This window comes from Astyanax mexicanus, chromosome 1, assembly GCF_023375975.1.
Source record: "Astyanax mexicanus isolate ESR-SI-001 chromosome 1, AstMex3_surface, whole genome shotgun sequence".
Classification (NCBI taxonomy): Eukaryota; Metazoa; Chordata; class Actinopteri; order Characiformes; family Acestrorhamphidae; genus Astyanax; species Astyanax mexicanus.
In genome coordinates, this window is record NC_064408.1 from 77,032,996 (window position 1) to 77,049,646 (window position 16,651).

At 42.1% G+C, this 16,651-nt stretch overlaps 1 protein-coding gene and 1 long non-coding RNA gene across 8 annotated transcripts in view; both read left to right on the plus strand.

Moving 5' to 3' along the window:
- The window catches only part of ubr7 (ubiquitin protein ligase E3 component n-recognin 7), a 32,970-nt gene that overhangs the window by 3,618 nt on the left and 12,701 nt on the right, over positions 1 to 16,651 (plus strand). For both annotated transcript variants that reach the window (XM_049483526.1, XM_022663501.2), the window contains exon 2: positions 15,809 to 15,942. In XM_049483526.1, coding sequence (XP_049339483.1) covers positions 15,809 to 15,942 — 134 coding nt within the window. The remainder of the gene's footprint in view (positions 1 to 15,808; positions 15,943 to 16,651) is intronic.
- On the plus strand, positions 750 to 12,780 carry LOC125804574 (uncharacterized). Of its 6 annotated transcripts, XR_007440695.1 has the most exons (4): positions 750 to 1,954; positions 2,194 to 2,770; positions 10,711 to 11,701; positions 11,762 to 12,780. It is a non-coding gene; the product is annotated as an uncharacterized LOC125804574 (long non-coding RNA). The 6 variants fall into 6 exon arrangements; XR_007440692.1 differs by having other exon boundaries at positions 10,711 to 12,780; XR_007440694.1 differs by having other exon boundaries at positions 2,194 to 2,281; positions 10,054 to 12,780.

The following is a 16,651-nucleotide window of genomic DNA, read 5'->3' on the forward strand; positions in this document are numbered from 1 at the left end:
GGAAAACTTTGTACGACATTTGTACGAAAACCGTACGACGTATTGTCGAAACGTTAAAATTTTCGGAAAGAACGCGGTAAGTTCTATAGACCGTCCGATTTTTGTCTTTGTATGTCAAAAATTGTTACCTACACAAACGTTCAAAGTTGTCCCCCATTCATTTCCTATGGGAAAAAAAAGCGTACGTTTACGAAGTTTTTACGAAAACCGTACGATGTATCGCTTAAAAAAGCACAAGCAACCTAATCGGGTATAGGTCCTACGATACTGCAAAATTTCGTGATTCTACGTCAAAAGCCCTAGGAGGAGATGCGTATAGAAATTTGAGCGCGGAATAATAATAATAATAATAATAATAACTAGAAAAGGAAAGTTCGATAACGAACTTTAAGTTGGCTTGGAAAAGTACGTTAAATAGTTAAATAACGTTGAATAGTTAAAATGGTTGCTAAGATATTTCTGTCTAAAGCGTGTGAAGAGTGGTTGCTATGCTGTTGACTTTCGGCTAAATGTTGAAGTCCAAAAAGTTTTGGCTAACATGGTGAAAAGCTTATAATTATCTTATAAAGTAAAGTGTTGCTAAGTGGTTGCTAGGTAGTTGCTAGGCAGTTGCTAATGTAGTCCACATCGTTGCTTAGTGCTTGCTAATTGGTTGCTAGGCAGTTGCGAACATATTCCAGGTGGTTGCTAAGCTGTTGCTAACTTGTTGCTAGGCAATTCCTAACGTATTCCAAATGGTTTTTAAGTGGTTATTAGGCAGTTTCTAATATTTTCCAGGTGGTTGCTAACTGGTTGCTATGGTATCTGGGGTGGTTGCTAAGGTGTTGCTAGGTGGTTGCTAAGGTGTTGCTATGGTATCTGGGGTGGTTGCTAAGGTGTTGCTAGGTGGTTGCTAGAGGGTTGCTAGGTGGTTGCTAAGGTGTTGCTATGGGATCCGGGGTGGTTGCTAAGGTGTTGCTATGGTATCCGGGTTAGTTGCTAAGGTGTTGCTAGGTGGTTGCTAAGGTGTTGCTATGGTATCCAGGGTGGTTGCTAAGGTGTTGCTAGGTGGTTGCTAGGGTGTTGCTAGGCGGTTGCTATGGTATCCAGGGTGGTTGCTAAGGTGTTGCTAGGTGGTTGCTAAGGTGTTGCTAGGTGGTTGCTATGGTGTTGCTATGGTATCCTGGGTGGTTGCTAAGGTGTTGCTAGGTGGTTGCTAGGCAGTTGCTAAGGTGTTGCTATGGTGTCCTGGGTGGTTGCTAAGGTGTTTCTAGGTGGTTGCTAAGGTGTTGCTAGGTGGTTGCTAAGGTGTTGCTAGGTGGTTGCTAAGGTGTTGCTATGGTATCCGGGGTGGTTGCTAAGGTGTTGCTAGGTGGTTGCTAGGCGGTTGCTTAAGTGTTGCTATGGTATCCGGGGTGGATGCTATGGTGTGGTTGCTAAGGTGTTGCTAGGTGGTTGCTAGGCAGTTGCTAAGGTGTTGCTATGGTGTCCTGGGTGGTTGCTAAGGTGTTTCTAGGTGGTTGCTAAGGTGTTGCTAGGTGGTTGCTAAGGTGTTGCTAGGTGGTTGCTAAGGTGTTGCTATGGTATCCGGGGTGGTTGCTAAGGTGTTGCTAGGTGGTTGCTAGGGTGTTGCTAGGCGGTTGCTATGGTATCCAGGGTGGTTGCTAAGGTGTTGCTAGGTGGTTGCTAAGGTGTTGCTAGGTGGTTGCTATGGTGTTGCTATGGTATCCTGGGTGGTTGCTAAGGTGTTGCTAGGTGGTTGCTAGGCAGTTGCTAAGGTGTTGCTATGGTGTCCTGGGTGGTTGCTAAGGTGTTTCTAGGTGGTTGCTAAGGTGTTGCTAGGTGGTTGCTAAGGTGTTGCTAGGTGGTTGCTAAGGTGTTGCTATGGTATCCGGGGTGGTTGCTAAGGTGTTGCTAGGTGGTTGCTAGGCGGTTGCTTAAGTGTTGCTATGGTATCCGGGGTGGATGCTATGGTGTGGTTGCTAAGGTGTTGCTAGGTGGTTGCTAAGGTGTTGCTATGGTATCCAGGGTGGTTCCTAAGGTGTTGCTAGGTGGTTGCTAAGGTGTTGCTATGGTATCCTGGGTGGTTGCTAAGGTGTTTCTAGGTGGTTGCTAAGGTGTTGCTAGGTGGTTGCTAAGGTGTTGCTATGGTATCCAGGGTGGTTGCTAAGGTGTTGCTAGGTGGTTGCTAGGTGGTTGCTAGGTGGTTGCTAGGTGGTTGCTAAGGTGTTGCTAGGTGGTTGCTAAGGTGTTGCTATGGTGTCCAGGGTGGTTGCTAAGGTGTTGCTAGGTGGTTGCTAAGGTGTTGCTAGGTGGTTGCTAAGGTGTTGCTATGGTATCCGGGTGGTTGCTAAGGTGTTGCTAGGTGGTTGCAAGGTGGTTGCTAAGGTGTTGCTAGGCGGTTGCTAAGGTGTTGCTATGGTGTCTAGGGTGGTTGCTAAGGTGTTGCTAGGTGGTTGCTAAGATGTTGCTATGGTATCTGGGGTGGTTGCTAAGGTGTTGCTAGGTGTATCTAACTGGTCGCTAGGCAGTTGCTACCATTTCTAAAGTGGTTGCTAAGCAGTTGCTAGGCAGTTGCTAACGTTTTCCAGGTGGTTGCTAAGGTGTTGCTATCTGGTTGCTAGGCAGTTGCTAACGTATTACACATGGTTGCTAAGTGGTTGCTAGGCAGTTGCTAATGTTTTCCAGGTGGTTGCTAAGGTGTATCTAACTGGTTGCTAGGCAGTAGTAGATAAAAAGAAAGAGTGTTAAATGTAGAAGTACAGAAAAAGGGAGAGCCTGAAATAGAGAAGTAGAGAGAAAATCAGCGTGAGAAGTAGAGAAAGAACACCCGAGAATGTGAGAAAAAGAGTGACAAGTAGAGAGAAATATTGAGCGAGAGAAAGAGAATTAGGGAAAAAGAGAGATCGAGAAATAAAGAAGTAGAGAAAGAAAAAGGATGTAGTAGAGAGATAGATAGAAAGAGAAAGCAAGACAGAAAAGTAGAGTGAAAGAGAAGTAGAGAGAAGAGCGAGAAATAAAGAGAGAGTAAGAGAGAAATAGAGAAATAGAAAAGTAGAAAGAAAGAGACATAGAAAAGTAGAGAGAGTGAGAAAGAGAGAGTGAGAAATAGAGAAGTAGAGAGAGAGTGAGAAAGAGAGAGTGAGAAATAGAGAAGTAGAGAGAGTGAGAAATAGAGACGTAGAGAGAGAGTGAGAAAGAGAGTGAGAAATAGAGAAGTAGAGAGAGTGAGAAATAGAGACGTAGAGAGAGAGTGAAAAAGAGAGTGAGAAATATAGAAGTAGAGAGAGTGAGAAATAAAGAGAAATAGAGACGTAGAGAGAGAGTGAAAAAGTGAGTGAGAAATATAGAAGTAGAGAGAGTGAGAAATATAGAAGTAGAGAGAGAGAGTGAGAAATAGAGACGTAGAGAGAGAGTGAGAAATAGAGACGTAGAGAGAGAGAGTGAGAAAGAGTGAGAAATAGAGAAGTAGAGAGAGTGAGAAATAGAGACGTAGAAAAGAGTGAGAAAGAGAGAGTGAGAAATAGAGACGTAGAGAGAGAGTGAGAAATAGAGACGTAGAGAGAGAGTGAGAAATAGAGAAGTAGAGAGCAAAAGAGAGAGTGAGAAGTAGAGAGCAAAAGAGAGAGTGAGACAGAGAAGTAGAGAGCAAACGAGAGAGTGAGAAGTAGAGAAGTAGAGAGCAAAAGAAAGAGTGAGAAATAGAGAAGTAGAGAGAGAGTGGGAAAGATAGAGTGAGAATTAGAGAAGTAGAGAGAGAGTGAGAAAGAGAGAGTGAGATAGAGAAGTAGAGAGAGAGTGAGAAATAGAGACGTAGAGAGAGTGAGAAAGAGAGAGTGAGATAGAGAAGTAGAGAGAGAGTGAGAAATAGAGTGAGAAATAGAGACGTAGAGAGAGAGTGAGAAAGAGAGTGAGAAATAGAGGAGTAGAGAGCAAAAGAGAGTGAGAAATAGAGAAGTAGAGAGCAAAAGAGAGAGTGAGAAGTAGAGAAGTAGAGAGCAAAAGAAAGAGTGAGAAATATAGAAATAGAGAGAGAGTGGGAAAGAGAGTGAGAATTAGAGAAGTAGAGAGCGAAAGAGAGAGTGAGAAAGAGAGAGTGGTTGCTAAGCAGTTAATAGGTGGTTGCTAAACTCTGGCTGGGGTGCCGGGGTGTCCAAACTTTTGACTGATAGCTGCTCCATACAGCAGCTCCTCCATACACTCACAGTACTGGAGGAGCAGGGGAGAGAAGGGGTTCCGTGCGCAGAGCTGCTCGTGTGCGAGATGGAACTCTGGGCCCCCCATTCATTTCTATGGGAAAACTTCGTACGAAAATTGTACGAAAACCGTACGTCGTATCGCTTCGCAACCTGCTATTAATTTAAAGATCTCGGTAAGATCTATAAGCTCGCCAAATTTGGTCTTCGTATCTCAAAAATTGTGGCGGTTACGGACGTTTAAAATTTCGCCCCATTCATTCCTATGGGGAAAAAATGCGTACGTTTACGAAGTTTTTACGAAAACCGTACGATAAATCGCTCCAAAAAGCACAAGCACGCTAAGTTGGCATAGGTCCTACGATCCGTGAAAGTTTCGTGATTCTACGTTGAAAGCTCTAGGAGGAGTAGCGTACAGAAAAAAAGGCGTAAGAATAATAATAATAACTAGAAAAGGAAAGTTCGATAACGAACTTTAAGTTGGCTTGGAAAAGTACGTTAAATAGTTAAATAACGTTGAATAGTTAAAATGGTTGCTAAGATATTTCTGTCTAAAGCGTGTGAAGAGTGGTTGCTATGCTGTTGACTTTCGGCTAAATGTTGAAGTCCAAAAAGTTTTGGCTAACATGGTGAAAAGCTTATAATTATCTTATAAAGTAAAGTGTTGCTAAGTGGTTGCTAGGTAGTTGCTAGGCAGTTGCTAATGTAGTCCACATCGTTGCTTAGTGCTTGCTAATTGGTTGCTAGGCAGTTGCGAACATATTCCAGGTGGTTGCTAAGCTGTTGCTAACTTGTTGCTAGGCAATTCCTAACGTATTCCAAATGGTTTTTAAGTGGTTATTAGGCAGTTTCTAATATTTTCCAGGTGGTTGCTAACTGGTTGCTATGGTATCTGGGGTGGTTGCTAAGGTGTTGCTAGGTGGTTGCTAAGGTGTTGCTATGGTATCTGGGGTGGTTGCTAAGGTGTTGCTAGGTGGTTGCTAGAGGGTTGCTAGGTGGTTGCTAAGGTGTTGCTATGGGATCCGGGGTGGTTGCTAAGGTGTTGCTATGGTATCCGGGTTGGTTGCTAAGGTGTTGCTAGGTGGTTGCTAAGGTGTTGCTATGGTATCCAGGGTGGTTGCTAAGGTGTTGCTAGGTGGTTGCTAGGTGGTTGCTAGGGTGTTGCTAGGTGGTTGCTAAGGTGTTGATTTGGTATCCAGGGTGGTTGCTAAGGTATTGCTAGGTGGTTGCTAAGGTGTTGCTAGGTGGTTGCTAAGGTGTTGCTATGGTATCCGGGTTGGTTGCTAAGGTGTTGCTAGGTGGTTGCTAGGGTGTTGCTAGGCGGTTGCTATGGTATCCAGGGTGGTTGCTAAGGTGTTGCTAGGTGGTTGCTATGGTGTTGCTATGGTATCCGGGGTGGTTGCTAAGGTGTTGCTAGGTGGTTGCTAAGGTGTTGCTATGGTATCCAGGGTGGTTGCTAAGGTGTTGCTAGGTGGTTGCTAGGTGGTTGCTAGGGTGTTGCTAGGTGGTTGCTAAGGTGTTGATTTGGTATCCAGGGTGGTTGCTAAGGTATTGCTAGGTGGTTGCTAAGGTGTTGCTAGGTGGTTGCTAAGGTGTTGCTATGGTATCCGGGGTGGTTGCTAAGGTGTTGCTAGGTGGTTGCAAGGTGGTTGCTAAGGTGTTGCTAGGTGGTTGCTAGGGTGTTGCTAGGTGGTTGCTAAGGTTTTGCTAGGTGGTTGCTAAGGTGTTGCTATGGTATCCAGGGTGGTTGCTAAGGTGTTGCTAGGTGGTTGCTAAGGTGTTGCTATGGTATCCGGGGTGGTTGCTAAGGTGTTGCTAGGTGGTTGCTAAAGTGTTGCTATGGTATCCGGGGTGGTTGCTAAGGTGTTGCTAGGTGGTTGCTAGGCGGTTGCTTAAGTGTTGCTGTGGTATCCGGGGTGGATGCTATGGTGTGGTTGCTAAGGTGTTGCTAGGTGGTTGCTAAGGTGTTGCTATGGTATCCAGGGTGGTTGCTAAGGTGTTGCTAGGTGGTTGCTAAGGTGTTGCTATGGTATCCTGGGTGGTTGCTAAGGTGTTTCTAGGTGGTTGCTAAGGTGTTGCTAGGTGGTTGCTAAGGTGTTGCTATGGTATCCAGGGTGGTTGCTAAGGTGTTGCTAGGTGGTTGCTAGGTGGTTGCTAGGGTGTTGCTAGGTGGTTGCTAAGGTGTTGCTATGGTATCCAGGGTGGTTGCTAAGGTGTTGCTAGGTGGTTGCTAAGGTGTTGCTAGGTGGTTGCTAAGGTGTTGCTATGGTATCTGGGGTGGTTGCTAAGGTGTTGCTAGGTGGTTGCAAGGTGGTTGCTAAGGTGTTGCTAGGCGGTTGCTAAGGTGTTGCTATGGTGTCTAGGGTGGTTGCTAAGGTGTTGCTAGGTGGTTGCTAAGATGTTGCTATGGTATCTGGGGTGGTTGCTAAGGTGTTGCTAGGTGTATCTAACTGGTCGCTAGGCAGTTGCTACCATTTCTAAAGTGGTTGCTAAGCAGTTGCTAGGCAGTTGCTAACGTTTTCCAGGTGGTTGCTAAGGTGTTGCTATCTGGTTGCTAGGCAGTTGCTAACGTATTACACATGGTTGCTAAGTGGTTGCTAGGCAGTTGCTAATGTTTTCCAGGTGGTTGCTAAGGTGTATCTAACTGGTTCCTAGGCAGTAGTAGATAAAAAGAAAGAGTGTTAAATGTAGAAGTACAGAAAAAGGGAGAGCCTGAAATAGAGAAGTAGAGAGAAAATCAGCGTGAGAAGTAGAGAAAGAACACCCGAGAATGTGAGAAAAAGAGTGACAAGTAGAGAGAAATATTGAGCGAGAGAAAGAGAATTAGGGAAAAAGAGAGATCGAGAAATAAAGAAGTAGAGAAAGAAAAAGGATGTAGTAGAGAGATAGATAGAAAGAGAAAGCAAGACAGAAAAGTAGAGTGAAAGAGAAGTAGAGAGAAGAGCGAGAAATAAAGAGAGAGTAAGAGAGAAATAGAGAAATAGAAAAGTAGAAAGAAAGAGACATAGAAAAGTAGAGAGAGTGAGAAAGAGAGAGTGAGAAATAGAGAAGTAGAGAGAGAGTGAGAAAGAGAGAGTGAGAAATAGAGAAGTAGAGAGAGTGAGAAATAGAGACGTAGAGAGAGAGTGAGAAAGAGAGTGAGAAATAGAGAAGTAGAGAGAGAGTGAGAAATAGAGACGTAGAGAGAGAGTGAAAAAGAGAGTGAGAAATATAGAAGTAGAGAGAGTGAGAAATAAAGAGAAATAGAGACGTAGAGAGAGAGTGAAAAAGAGAGTGAGAAATATAGAAGTAGAGAGAGTGAGAAATATAGAAGTAGAGAGAGAGAGTGAGAAATAGAGACATAGAGAGAGAGTGAGAAATAGAGACGTAGAGAGAGAGTGAGAAAGAGTGAGAAATAGAGAAGTAGAGAGAGTGAGAAATAGAGACGTAGAAAAGAGTGAGAAAGAGAGAGTGAGAAATAGAGAAGTAGAGAGAGAGTGAGAAATAGAAACGTAGAGAGAGAGTGAGAAATAGAGAAGTAGAGAGCAAAAGAGAGAGTGAGAAGTAGAGAGCAAAAGAGAGAGTGAGACAGAGAAGTAGAGAGCAAACGAGAGAGTGAGAAGTAGAGAAGTAGAGAGCAAAAGAAAGAGTGAGAAATAGAGAAGTAGAGAGAGAGTGGGAAAGATAGAGTGAGAATTAGAGAAGTAGAGAGAGAGTGAGAAAGAGAGAGTGAGATAGAGAAGTAGAGAGAGAGTGAGAAATAGAGACGTAGAGAGAGTGAGAAAGAGAGAGTGAGATAGAGAAGTAGAGAGAGAGTGAGAAATAGAGTGAGAAATAGAGACGTAGAGAGAGAGTGAGAAAGAGAGTGAGAAATAGAGGAGTAGAGAGCAAAAGAGAGTGAGAAATAGAGAAGTAGAGAGCAAAAGAGAGAGTGAGAAGTAGAGAAGTAGAGAGCAAAAGAGAGAGTGAGAAGTAGAGAAGTAGAGAGCAAAAGAAAGAGTGAGAAATATAGAAATAGAGAGAGAGTGGGAAAGAGAGTGAGAATTAGAGAAGTAGAGAGCGAAAGAGAGAGTGAGAAAGAGAGAGTGGTTGCTAAGCAGTTAATAGGTGGTTGCTAAACCCTGGCTGGGGTGCCGGGGTGTCCAAACTTTTGACTGATAGCTGCTCCATACAGCAGCTCCTCCATACACTCACAGTACTGGAGGAGCAGGGGAGAGAAGGGGTTCCGTGCGCAGAGCTGCTCGTGTGCGAGATGGAACTCTGGGCCCCCCATTCATTTCTATGGGAAAACTTCGTACGAAAATTGTACGAAAACCGTACGTCGTATCGCTTCGCAACCTGCTATTAATTTAAAGATCTCGGTAAGATCTATAAGCTCGCCAAATTTGGTCTTCGTATCTCAAAAATTGTGGCGGTTACGGACGTTTAAAATTTCGCCCCATTCATTCCTATGGGGAAAAAATGCGTACGTTTACGAAGTTTTTACGAAAACCGTACGATAAATCGCTCCAAAAAGCACAAGCACGCTAAGTTGGCATAGGTCCTACGATCCGTGAAAGTTTCGTGATTCTACGTTGAAAGCTCTAGGAGGAGTAGCGTACAGAAAAAAAGGCGTAAGAATAATAATAATAATAATAATAATAATAATAACTAGAAAAGGAAAGTTCGATAACGAACTTTAAGTTGGCTTGGAAAAGTACGTTAATAACGTTGAAAAAGTTAAAATGGTTGCTAAGATATTTCTGTCTAAAGCGTGTGAAGAGTGGTTGCTTTGCTGTTGACTTTCAGCTAAATGTTAAAGTCCAAAAAGTTTTGGCTAACATGGTGAAAAGCTAATAATTGTCTTATAAAGTAATATAAACACTTTACTTTATATATACCTATATAAATTAAAGTGTTGCTAAGTGGTTGCTAGGTAGTTACTAGGCAGTTGCTAATGTATTCCACATCGTTGCTTAGTGTTTGCTAATTGGTTGCTAAGCAGATTCTTACATATTCCAGGTGGTTGCTAAGCTGTTGCTAACTGGTTGCTAGGCAATTGCTAATGTATTCCACATGGTTGTTAAGTGGTTGCTAGGCAGTTTCTAATATTTTCCAGGTGGTTGCTAAGTGGTTGCTAACTGGTTGCTATGCAGTTGCTAACATATTCCACATGGTTTCCAAGTGGTTGCTAAGGTGTTGATATGGTATCCGGGTTGGTTGCTAAGGTGTTGCTAGGTGGTTGCTAAGGTGTTGCTATGGTATCCAGGGTGGTTGGTAAGGTGTTCCTAGGTGGTTGCTAAGGTGTTGCTATGGTATCCGGGGTGTTGCCAAGGTGTTGCTAGGTGGTTGCTAGGGTGGTGCTAGGCGGTTGCTAGGCGGTTGCTATGGTATCCGGGGTGGTTGCTAAGGTGTTGCTAGGTGGTTGCTAGGTGGTTGCTAAGGTGTTGCTATGCGGTTGCTAAGGTGTTGCTATGGTATCTGGGGTGGTTGCTAAGGTGTTGCTAGGTGGTTGCTAGGGTGTTGCTATGGTATCTGGGGTGGTTGCTAAGGTGTTGCTATGGTATCCGGGGTGGTTGCTAAGGTGTTGCTATGTGGTTGCTAAGGTGTTGTTATGGTATCCTGGGTGGTTGCTAAGGTGTTGTTAGGTGGTTGCTAGGCGGTTGCTAAGGTGTTGTTATGGTATCCGGGGTGGTTGCTAAGATGTTGCTAGGTGGTTGCTAAGGTGTTGCTATGGTATCCGGGGTGGTTGCTAAGGTGTTGGTAGGTGGTTGCTAAGGTGTTGCTAGGTGGTTGCTAAGGTGTTGCTATGGTATCCGGGGTGGTTGCTAAGGTGTTGCTAGGTGGTTGCTAAGGTGTTGCTATGGTATCTTGGGTGGTTGCTAAGGTGTTGCTAGGTGGTTGCTAGGCAGTTGCTAAGGTGTTGCTATGGTATCCTGGGTGGTTGCTAAGGTGTTTCTAGGTGGTTGCTAAGGTGTTGATAGGTGGTTGCTAAGGTGTTGCTAGGTGGTTGCTAAGGTGTTGCTATGGTATCCGGGGTGGTTGCTAAGGTGTTGCTAGGTGGTTGCTAGGCGGTTGCTTAAGTGTTGCTATGGTATCCGGGGTGGATGCTATGGTGTGGTTGCTAAGGTGTTGCTAGGTGGTTGCTAAGGTGTTGCTAGGTGGTTGCAAGGTGGTTGCTAAGGTGTTGCTAGGCGGTTGCTAAGGTGTTGCTATGGTGTCTAGGGTGGTTGCTAAGGTGTTGCTAGGTGGTTGCTAAGATGTTGCTATGGTATCTGGGGTGGTTGCTAAAGTGTTGCTAGGTGTATCTAACTGGTCGCTAGGCAGTTGCTACCATTTCTAAAGTGGTTGCTAAGCAGTTGCTAACGTTTTCCAGGTGGTTGCTAAGGTGTTGCTATCTGGTTGCTAGGCAGTTGCTAACGTATTATACATGGTTGCTAAGTGGTTGCTAGGCAGTTGCTAATGTTTTCCAGGTGGTTGCTAAGGTGTATCTAACTGGTTCCTAGGCAGTAGTAGATAAAAAGAAAGAGTGTTAAATGTAGAAGTACAGAAAAAGGGAGAGCCTGAAATAGAGAAGTAGAGAGAAAATCAGCGTGAGAAGTAGAGAAAGAACACCCGAGAATGTGAGAAAAAGAGTGACAAGTAGAGAGAAATATTGAGCGAGAGAAAGAGAATTAGGGAAAAAGAGAGATCGAGAAATAAAGAAGTAGAGAAAGAAAAAGGATGTAGTAGAGAGATAGATAGAAAGAGAAAGCAAGACAGAAAAGTAGAGTGAAAGAGAAGTAGAGAGAAGAGCGAGAAATAAAGAGAGAGTAAGAGAGAAATAGAGAAATAGAAAAGTAGAAAGAAAGAGACATAGAAAAGTAGAGAGAGTGAGAAAGAGAGAGTGAGAAATAGAGAAGTAGAGAGAGAGTGAGAAAGAGAGAGTGAGAAATAGAGAAGTAGAGAGAGTGAGAAATAGAGACGTAGAGAGAGAGTGAGAAAGAGAGTGAGAAATAGAGAAGTAGAGAGAGAGTGAGAAATAGAGACGTAGAGAGAGAGTGAAAAAGAGAGTGAGAAATATAGAAGTAGAGAGAGTGAGAAATAAAGAGAAATAGAGACGTAGAGAGAGAGTGAAAAAGAGAGTGAGAAATATAAAAGTAGAGAGAGTGAGAAATATAGAAGTAGAGAGAGAGAGTGAGAAATAGAGACGTAGAGAGAGAGTGAGAAAGAGTGAGAAATAGAGAAGTAGAGAGAGTGAGAAATAGAGACGTAGAAAAGAGTGAGAAAGAGAGAGTGAGAAATAGAGAAGTAGAGAGAGAGTGAGAAATAGAGACGTAGAGAGAGAGTGAGAAATAGAGAAGTAGAGAGCAAAAGAGAGAGTGAGAAGTAGAGAGCAAAAGAGAGAGTGAGACAGAGAAGTAGAGAGCAAACGAGAGAGTGAGAAGTAGAGAAGTAGAGAGCAAAAGAAAGAGTGAGAAATAGAGAAGTAGAGAGAGTGGGAAAGATAGAGTGAGAATTAGAGAAGTAGAGAGAGAGTGAGAAAGAGAGAGTGAGATAGAGAAGTAGAGAGAGAGTGAGAAAGAGACGTAGAGAGAGTGAGAAAGAGAGAGTGAGATAGAGAAGTAGAGAGAGAGTGAGAAATAGAGTGAGAAATAGAGACGTAGAGAGAGAGTGAGAAATAGAGTGAGAAATAGAGACGTAGAGAGAGAGTGAGAAAGAGAGTGAGAAATAGAGGAGTAGAGAGCAAAAGAGAGTGAGAAATAGAGAAGTAGAGAGCAAAAGAGAGAGTGAGAAGTAGAGAAGTAGAGAGCAAAAGAAAGAGTGAGAAATATAGAAATAGAGAGAGAGTGGGAAAGAGAGTGAGAATTAGAGAAGTAGAGAGCGAAAGAGAGAGTGAGAAAGAGAGAGTGGTTGCTAAGCAGTTAATAGGTGGTTGCTAAACCCTGGCTGGGGTGCCGGGGTGTCCAAACTTTTGACTGATAGCTGCTCCATACAGCAGCTCCTCCATACACTCACAGTACTGGAGGAGCAGGGGAGAGAAGGGGTTCCGTGCGCAGAGCTGCTCGTGTGCGAGATGGAACTCTGGGCCCCCCATTCATTTCTATGGGAAAACTTCGTACGAAAATTGTACGAAAACCGTACGTCGTATCGCTTCGCAACCTGCTATTAATTTAAAGATCTCGGTAAGATCTATAAGCTCGCCAAATTTGGTCTTCGTATCTCAAAAATTGTGGCGGTTACGGACGTTTAAAATTTCGCCCCATTCATTCCTATGGGGAAAAAATGCGTACGTTTACGAAGTTTTTACGAAAACCGTACGATAAATCGCTCCAAAAAGCACAAGCACGCTAAGTTGGCATAGGTCCTACGATCCGTGAAAGTTTCGTGATTCTACGTTGAAAGCTCTAGGAGGAGTAGCGTACAGAAAAAAAGGCGTAAGAATAATAATAATAATAATAATAATAATAATAATAAGAAGATTACGAAGAACAAGAAGTTGGCTTTTCCAAGCCAACTTAATAAGAAGATTACGAAGAACAAGAAGTTGGCTTTTCCAAGCCAACTTAATAAGAAGATTACGAAGAACAATAAGTTGGCTTTTCCAAGCCAACTTAATAAGAAGATTACGAAGAACAGTAAGTTGGCTTTTCCAAGCCAACTTAATTAGTTATTAAATGGTTTTATAGGGGTGATGAAACCGAGTAACCTGCTAAAACAACTTTCTAGTGACATTTTTCTGTCCTAAAGCAAGAAAAAAAAAATCTAACATCTTATATATGTGAAGTAACTATATAACCTACAGCTCTGGAAAAAAATAAGAGACCACTTCAGTTTCTGAATCAGTTTCTCTGATTGTGCCATTTATAGGAAGATGTTTGAGTAAAATCAACATTGTTTTATTCTATACATTACAGACAACATTTCTCTTCAATTCCAAATAAAAACATTGTCATTTAGAGCACTTATTTGCAGAAAATGAGAAATGGCTGAAATAACAAAAAGATGCAGAGGTAAAATCAAAGAAACTTGTCATTTTTAGTGGTCTCTTATTTTTTTTCCAGAGCTGTAGTTACACTTCTAAAACAATCCAGCTGGTCACCCAAAGAAAAACATACTCTATGCTGGTAGTCTACCTTGTTTAACCTAACTAACTAGCTCTTGAACAGCATAGAGTTTATTTTTGCTCTTGAGCTAGATTAGGTTAACTAAACTAATAGAATCGAGTAGATTCTCCTTTTTGAGCTCAGGAGTTCTTACTGCTGTAAATCGAACAGGTTTAAAGGAGTATTTTGGATGAAAAGCAACAAAAAATTCCCTGTACAAGTCGGCCATTTTGTTTTCTTTTAACCCCACATCTCCTGAATGTCTAAACACTGTGGGATAGTTTTACACAAGACACATGCGCAAACCAGGTCTGCTGCCTGAGATACAGTGTGGCTTGAAAGTTTGTGAACCCTCTACAATCTTTCTTGTCTGCATAAATATGGCTTAAAATGATAAAGGATAAAGAGAACTCAGTTAAACAAATGAGACAAAAATATTATAATATATTTGGTCATTTTATTCTTGAGGGAAAATCCCCACTCCCTCCTTCATACAGAACAGCTTCAGCTCTGGGATGTTGGTAGGTTTACTGGGTTCGCTGCTTGCATTAGGCCCTTCCACAACATTACAATTGGAATTAAAGTCAGGACTTTGCCATTCCAAAACATTAAATTTATTCTTCTTGATTCATTCACTTGTGTTCTTAGGGTCCTTGTCTTACTGCATGACCCACCTTCTCCTGAGATTCAGTTCATGGACAGATTTCCTGACATTTTTCTGTAGAGTTCTTTGATATAATTCAGAATTCATGGTTCCATTAATGTCTCACAGATGGAATACGTTTTTTTATTACTGGAATGCATAAGACCACCACCATTGTTACCAGACATCAGTGTTTCTCCTGATGGGGGACTGATGAACACCACTGTGCAAGCATGGGGCAAAATAATGATATGTATACTTAGGCCTGGACAATATTTCGATATCGGTATTTATCGCAATAAGAAATGTTTCAATAACGGTGATATCATTTTTGTGATATATCGATATGTATTATTTACAGACAGGCGTTTTTTAGCGGCGTCAGTTCACTGCAGCCCTGAACATATAACCGAGCGGATCTCGGCTGCGCTCCTCTCCGCACCTGAAACCAGCCCGCGATGAAGCGAAACCGAGCGGATCTCGGCTGCGCTCCGCACCTGAAACCCACCCGCGATGAAGCGAAACCGATCCTAACCGAGCGGATCTCAGCTCCGCACCTAAAACCCGCCCGCGATGAAACGAAACCGACTCTAACCGAGCGGATCTCCGCTCCGCTCCTCACCTAAAACCCGCCCGCGATGAAACGAAACCGACTCTAACCGAGCGGATGTCGGCTGCGCTCCGCTCCTCTCCGCTCCGCACCTAAAACCTCCCGCGATGAAACGAAACCAACCCTAACCCGCTCGTTTTAATCGCAGGACATTTTAGATGAAGAATGAGCGGATAGTTGAGGGAGGCAGGTCTAATTCAGTGGTTTGGCGTTCAAAGGTTTGATAAACTTCAGACTTCAGCTTGCTCCAAATTGTTCTGGAGAGTGGAGCCGACCAGCAACAGTAATACATCCTTTCATCCACCTCAAGCAGTTTCACTACACACTATCTTCCTTATTCTGGCTAAAACACTTTTGTAGTTTATGTTGTATCTAAGTTATTTAAAGTTTATATAGGTTTGTTTATTTGACAGGGATATCATGTTCCCTTTATATATATATATGAAGGCTTTTTGTATTCCCTATTCTGGTTGAAGCACTTTTGTTTTGATCTGTTAAATATGTTTACAAAAGAATAAGAAGCTCTGCCTCTGTTGTAATGTAAAGTTATTTATATTGGTAATTTGTATATAGGTTATAGGTTTATGTTTGACAGGGATGTCATGTTTTTATTTAGCTAAATGCAAATAAAAGTGAGCATTGATTTATTCTGATCATTTTTATTTATAAAGTATTATACAGTTTTTTTTGTGAGGGGAGGCTTTAAAGACTTAAATTTAAAATTTCAGACATTAGTGTACAGATTTCCATTGCAGGGATTCTTAGCAGTTTTTCGGAGGCCTTCAAAGTATTTATATCGATATCGAAATTATATCCTATCGACCGAAATTAAGGAATATATCGTGATATAAAATGTGGCCATATCGTCCAGCACTATGTATACTTAAGCCATATTAAATGACTGATTTGGAAATAAATGTGTGTGGTCAGCACAATTTCATGTGTCACAGTTCTGTTTTTTTTAATGCTTCATTCACTTTTCAGATTCTAATATTATATGCTTTATTGCTTATGGTGGATTGTAATTGTCATATGTCTAAAAAAAAAAGTTATCACAGAACAGACTTATTTTGTGTCTAAAACCGAACAAAATAAAAACACATTACCATGGGTATGAGGTTTTGTTATGAATTTGTGTGTTAGTGACGCTTTTGCCAATACCTATAAAACCACAGGTCGGCAATATTGACTGACAACGATCAGACTCTGGGTTGTACAGAATGTACAGAAAATTATTTGATGACTGAAATCTGTGCTGATTTTCTTCCAAATGTACATTTCACATACATTTCAAAGCAGTTGTTAAAATTCCATGCTGCTGTTTCTGTTTTATTAGGGATATGTCAAGCGTCAAGCCCTATATGCATGCAACACCTGTACACCAAAGGGAGGAGAACCTGCAGGGATTTGCCTGGCCTGTTCCTACAAGTGCCATGAGGGCCATGAACTATTTGAGCTCTATACCAAGAGGTACACCACTCACTGTCTCTGAAGTAATTTTGAGCTTACTGATTTTTAGCGTATATTTGATGCTGGTCTATATTGATAAAATGCATCACTACATTATGTTCCAAATGTATTGTTATTAAAAGTTAAGGAAGTCATTATTGTAATGTACCACAGTAGAAGAAACAGAATTAATGAATAGGGCTTTATATTTATACAATTTGAGTAAAAGAAAATGTCTTTTTATGCGATCTAACAACACAGTACAACACTGCTATCTAGTGGTCAGAGTTTAAACACAAAATGTTAACCACTGTTTGACATCAATGTTAACATAAATTTGTAATTAATTAAAAATGTGAAAAGCCTATGTGTATGCATAGATATGTTGTCAAGCACTACTTATACATTGACTGGTCACTTCATTAAAACCTCTTTCTTGTTTCTGCACACATTCTCCACTTTTCAGCTCCACTGATCATATAAGAACACAGAAATTGTAGTTCTACAATTGCAGCTCCAAAAAAAGAAAGTTTTGTCACTTTGCATTGGGTATTATGCTCCTTTCACCCATTTTCACCACAAAGCAGCTGTTATTTGGGTGGTGGGTGATTCTCAGCACTGCAGTAATACTGATATGGTTGTGGTATTGTGTTGTGCTGGTGCGAGTGGATGAGGCACTGAGCAGTGCTACTGGAGTTTTTAAACACTTCAGTGCTTTCTGGACTAAGCT